The sequence below is a fragment of the Hemiscyllium ocellatum genome, chromosome 32 (assembly GCF_020745735.1).
Source record: "Hemiscyllium ocellatum isolate sHemOce1 chromosome 32, sHemOce1.pat.X.cur, whole genome shotgun sequence".
Lineage (NCBI taxonomy): Eukaryota > Metazoa > Chordata > Chondrichthyes > Orectolobiformes > Hemiscylliidae > Hemiscyllium > Hemiscyllium ocellatum.
Genome location: NC_083432.1, coordinates 23584774 through 23590773, shown reverse-complemented (window position 1 = coordinate 23590773; position 6000 = coordinate 23584774). Strand labels below are relative to the sequence as shown.

Sequence of the window (6000 nt, the reverse complement as noted above, 5' to 3'; positions counted from 1 at the left end):
AACGCTTACAGTGCAGAAAGAGGCCATTCGTCCCATCAAATCTGCACCAACTCTTTGAAGAGCAGGCCCACCCACATCCCTTCCTAACCTGTACATCCCTGGACTGTCAGGGGCAACGTTTGGCGTATCTAATCCTGCACACCTTGGGACTTTTAGAAGAAACTGCAGCACCCAGAGGCGACCCACGAAGAGAATGTGCAAACTTCACAAGGCGAGAATCAAACCCGGGTCCCTGGCGCTGCAGGGCTAACCACCGAGCATCCCCAAAATGACATGAGGACGAATTTCCTACAAGGCACGTGAACCTGTGGAATTATTCACTGCAAAAGGCTAGGACATTTAGTATACTGAGGTGGGCAGATTTTTAATGAATAAAGCGACCGAGGGAAAGGAGTTGAGGATTACTAGATCAGCCATGTGAGTGGTGCAGCAGTAACGATGGATCGAGCGGCCTACTTCGGTTCCTGTGTCTCACGACAAACGCTGTACCGTCCACCGTTCATCTCCCGCGCAGGCGCCCTATCAACAACCCACACGACAGCCTAACCGTCTCTTACAGGACCTCTTTGGCCGAGGGACTCGGCTGTGCCGGTTATTTTTCCTCCATTCTGGGAAAAGCCTGCTGGATGATATCAGTATTTTAAAATGTAACAGTGAACGATCAGGGGGTTGTTCGAATTGTCAGGCTGGGGGCTGACGTTGTGGTCACCCATTCCGTCTTCAGGCAATCGTACTGGGCTGCCTTCCTCTCCCTCCTTTGGGGGAGGGGGTTGGGAGGAGAGATGGTGGTCCGCGCGGAGGCTGATGGGACCGGTTGAAGTTGTTGCCCTGGAGCCGGAGGCGCCGAGCGAGGCGACCGAACCGTCCATGGAGAAAATACCCAGCGAGAAGCTGCGGCTGCTCCTCTGTTTCCTGGGAGTCTTCGTCTGTTACTTTTACTACGGGATTCTGCAGGAGACGATGTGAGTGTGCGGATGAGAGGGACAGAGTGAGGCTTCCTGATTGAAATGGCGGTGCAGCTCCGGATTGCTCGGCATTGAGGGGGGAGGACAGGGGCAATAATGATGAGGTGGAGATGCAGCAAACAGGGAGACTCATCAATCCTTTCTTAGAGCCTAGGCCTGTTTCCTACCAAACCCCCAGAGAATAAACAGGCTTCCTGTTTCCTTCGAAATTATAAACTCAAGTGAAATTATTCACAAAAAGAGAAATTGTTTCAGAAACTCAGCATCTGTGGAAAATGAAAGAGTTAACATTGATCAGTCCTGAAGAATTTTCTCCAGCTATTTCTATTTTTGTTTGTTTCGCAGTTCTTAGTTTTATTGCAGTGATGCACATGATGATGCAATGCACCTTGCAGACATGTGGCAGTTTGTGTTCCTACAGTTGAAGAGCTACTGAGATCCAGGCTCTTCATAGCCACACACTGGAAACCAGTTTCAGAACACTGAGTTGTTTGATTTGGAAAAAACTGGTTCTGTTACCTAAAGTGTTTTTTTCACATTTATTGCTTCTCTGAAAATGTATCAATATTTTCAAAAGCAAAACATGTGACTGTTACACCTCTTTTAAAAAGTGTGTCTAATGTGACAATATACATTCTAAGACACTTTGCTGTCATGTTTTAGATTGCTCTAATTGTCTCCTGTCAAGCTCCTTTAGAAGCTCTATTTTAATGAGATAACTTTTCTAACTCTTCTATCTTCTAAATTTGAGATTGTCTGTCTGATTTGCTCAATCTCTTATCTTTGGATGGTCCTCTTCCCAGGAACTAATTTAGTGAACTCTTGTTTACTGCCTATATCCTTCCTTTAAATACAGAACAAAACTGCATGTCGTACTTCAGATGTGGTCTGACCAAAACCCTGTCCAATTTTAGCAAGATTTTCTTTTTTAATGTCAATCCTGTTAGAATAAAATGCAATCTGCAGTTTGCTTTTCTAATTGTTTTCTGTAATGTATTGCTAACCTTATTCCTTTTGTGAATAACTAGTGTTTCAATATTAACATTTAAATGTGATAGAATTTCTTTTTTTAAAAATCGCACTTTTGTTATTACCAAACAATTAACCTTTCAATTTCCCACATTAAATGCTGCCTGTGCCCTTGTTGCCGATTCACTGAATCTGTCTAGATTCTTTGTTTCCTAATCTCAGTTGATGTTACCACCTAACTTTGTACTGTCAGTAAATCAGAGATACATTGCAGTAAATCTCTAAGTCATTAATAAAGACTTTAAATAATGGAGTAATGAACATTGATTATTGACATTTTACTAGTTACACTGCCAATTTGGAAATGCTGAAATTATTCCTAGTATGTTTCCTGTGTATTAACTAGTGTTCTCCATGCTTATATTACCTTCAACTTTTGTGTCCTTCTCTTGTGTTTTACCCATATGTGATACCTTATTTCTTTTGGAAATACAAACTTGCTACATTTGCAGGTGCCCTTTCTTACTCTACTAGTTACATTCTTAAAAGAACTCACTATCAAAGGACATTGGTTTAACCACTTTTCAAATAGTGTTCAGTTGTGATCTCCCTGCCCTCAGAAGGATGTTGTGAAACCTGAAAGGAGTCAGAAAAGATTTACAAGGATATTGCCAGGATTGGAGGGTTTCAGCTATATGTCATCTTGTTTCCTCCCCCCTCAGTTGAAGCAAAACGCTTAGAGACACAAAGTAGTTTTACCTCCTTCATCTTTATTCTGGGCCTTGGAGGGGGTGGAGGGAGAGAAAGAGAATGATCACCCATGTGCGCAGGGACATGTTCTCAATCTTCTCTCTCAAACAGCAATTTCTTAATGAATTATTGTCATTTTTACAGGGAGGAGCATCCGGATCAGGCAACCTAAATATTGATTGGGTGACGGTTACATTCTGCGAGTGTCAATAGTAAAGATTAAGCCATCTGCTATTAAACGATGAATGTTCTTAACCTTAATTGGCTTCACATAATGAATACTTTTCATCTTGTTAAACTGATTTTACATATTGAATGCTTTAATATTGTTAAATGGCTCCATATAATGAATGCTTTCCACCTTGTTAACCCATTACCCTTGCCTCTGAGAAAGCCTATCATCTTAAAATTTATCTTTCAACGTTTAGACTAAAATGTAATGCTGAATTATAGAACGCATTTACTGCACTAGAAAGTAGACTGGCAGGAAGGCTCAGAAAAAGTGGAGAACTCAAGGAATGCAGAAGACAGGGACATCTGGGCTCACCAAATGATAACAGGATGCTGTAGGGCAATTAAAAACATTTGCCTTAGCATCTGTGAATTTGTGTGAACAGGATACCAAGTGATAACATTCACAGCCATTCCCTTGTGAAATTAATGACCGTGTTTGATTCTGACCCTGAAATGAAACTCTGTACTATCAAAAGCTTTGTAATTAACGGTCAGATGCTGCCAATTATAATGGATTCATATTACCCCTTGCAAGCAGGGCAGACAGTGTCTCTGCCATTGTCTTATTCCATATTACAACTTCTCCCATCTCTAGCTCTAACAGATCAACATGTTTTTTTGTTTTCATAAACGTATTACAAGCTGTGTGTGATTTTACATATCCTGGCTGGCTACTTTTTTTTTAATGAACTTATCAGTTTTCAATCCCATACTAATGAATATAAGGTGTTATTTCTTCTTGTACTGTCTGGTCTCTCTAAACATTGACAGCAATGGTCATGAAAAGAGCCCATTCCCTTTGAGCTGTTGGACTATTGCCAATCTCCATTTCCTCATCACATCTTTGAGCATTTTGTGGCCAGCCAACACACACCCACCCCCACAAAATTCTGTCTCCTGAGCTAGAAATTGAGTAGAAGTAGGTCATTCTTACATGGACTTTAGCAAGGCCTTTGACAAGGTTTTGCATGGTAGACTGATTAATAAGATTAGACCATATAGGATCTGGGGGAACTAGCCAATTGGATATAAAAGGTAGGAGATAGAGGGTGGTGTAGAGTGTTATTTTTCAGACTGAAGGCCTCTGGCTAGCAATGTGCTGCAAAAATTGATGTTGGGCCCACCGCTATTTGTAATTTATATAAATGATTTGGATGAGAATATAGGAGGCATGGTTAGGCAGTGTGCAGATGGCATCAAAGTTGGTAGTGTAGTGGATAGTGATGAAGTTTATCTATGATTACAAAGGCATCTTGATCAATTGGGTCAATGGGCCGAGGACCGGCAGATGGAGCTTAATTTAAATAAATGCAAGGTATTTGCATTTGTTAAGGTGAACCAGGGCAGATTTTGCACAGTTAATGGTAGGACCTTGGGGAGTGCTGATGAACAGAGACCTAAGGGTGCAGGTACATCGTTCCTTGAAAGTGGCATCACATGAAGACAGGATGGTGAAGGTGGTGTTTGATACACTTGCATTCATCAGGCAAAGCATTGAGTACAGAAATTGGGACACCATGTTCTTGTACAAGATATTGGAAAGACCACATCTGGAGTACTGCATAAATTTCTTGTAGCTCGTCTTTAGAAAGGATATAATTAAACAATAAAGGGTGTGAAAAAGATTTACAAGGATGTTATCAAAACTTGAGTTATAAGAAGAAGCTGGATAGACTGGCACTGTTTTCCCAGGAGTATAGAGGCTGAATCATGACCTTATCAATGTTAATAAATTCATGAGGCACATGGTTAATGTGAATAGCTCAGGTCTTTTCCCCAGAGTAAGATAGTCCAAATGTAGAGGGCATAAGTTTAAAGTGAGAGGGGAATGATTTAAAAGTGGCACCTTTTTCCACACAGGGTGGTGCAAATGTGGAATGAGCTGCCAGGGGAAGTGGTGGGGCAAAGTAGAAGTACAACATTTAAAAGACATTTGGACAAGTACAAGGATAGGAAAGGTTTAGGGGCATATGGGCCAAATGGGACTATTTAAAGGACAGAATCCCAGTGTGGAAATTGGCCATTGTGCCCATCGAGTCCACATCAACCTTCCAAAGAGCATCCTACTGAGACTCACCCCATTCCTGTCACGCTACACTTCTGGTTCTGCTAACTTGCATGCCCTGGACACTGGGCAATTTAACATTCCCAGTCCATCTAACCTGCCCATCTTTGGTCTGTGGTCAGAAATTGGAGCATCTGGAGGAAATCCACATAGACACGGACAAAATGTGCAAACTCTACACAGACAATCACGCGACAGTGGAATCGAAACCTGGTCCCTGGCTCTGTGAGGCGGCGGTGCTAACCACTGAGCAACCATGCCACCCTATTTCAGTTTAGGAAACCTGGTGAAGTCGGATTGAAGTGTCTGTTCCCGTGCTGTATGACTCAGTTCAGCCCCTCAAGCCTGCTCTTCCATTCAATAAGATAATGTTATCTCTTCATGTTGCAAGTTCGACATTTCCATATACTGTTGATCACCTTTGTTTCTCCTCCCGAGCAAAAATCTTCCTTTTCCTTCCTTAACAAGAGTCAATAATCCCACATCTATTGCCTTCTGAGATAAACCGGTGCAAAATAGTATATCTGTTTAGGAGGGAATGATCATCGGGGACTTCTGAACTGTCTGTCATGATAACTAGTCTTCCTTGTAATCACCTAGCTCTTTTTGGTCTGGTTGACCCTTATAGTGGTGTGACAAACTTGCTAAACATGCTTTCCACAATGTTCTCAGCCTCATGGATTCTCCATAATAAGTCCATCTGCTGCTGTAAGCTGAGTGCTGTGCCAAGTCAGAGGTTAGAAAGGAAGGAAAGACCAAATCGTAAGGTTTATGATAGACTGGGAGCTGGTATGGGTGAAACATTTTTCTTCCATAGATTGGTAGATGAGCAAGTGTTCTCCTTCCTAATGCATCCTTGAGAAGATGTTGATGTGCTGCCTTCTTGGACTGTAGCAGTCTATATTTTTGTAGGTGCGTCCACAGTGCTGTTTGGAAGAGAGTTGTGTGACCTTGACCAAGTGATAGTGAAAGATGAGTAGTTCCAAGTCAGGTGTGGGTGGTGTTCCGGTGCATCAG

General features: G+C 42.0%; 1 protein-coding gene across 1 annotated transcript in view; it reads left to right on the top strand.

Moving 5' to 3' along the window:
- The first annotated feature begins 573 nt into the window (after window positions 1-573).
- slc35b1 (solute carrier family 35 member B1) overlaps window positions 574-6000 on the top strand; it is a 33008-nt gene continuing 27581 nt past the window's right edge. The window contains exon 1 of the mRNA XM_060848840.1: window positions 574-962. Coding sequence (XP_060704823.1) covers window positions 805-962 — 158 coding nt within the window. The 5' untranslated portion in view covers window positions 574-804. The remainder of the gene's footprint in view (window positions 963-6000) is intronic.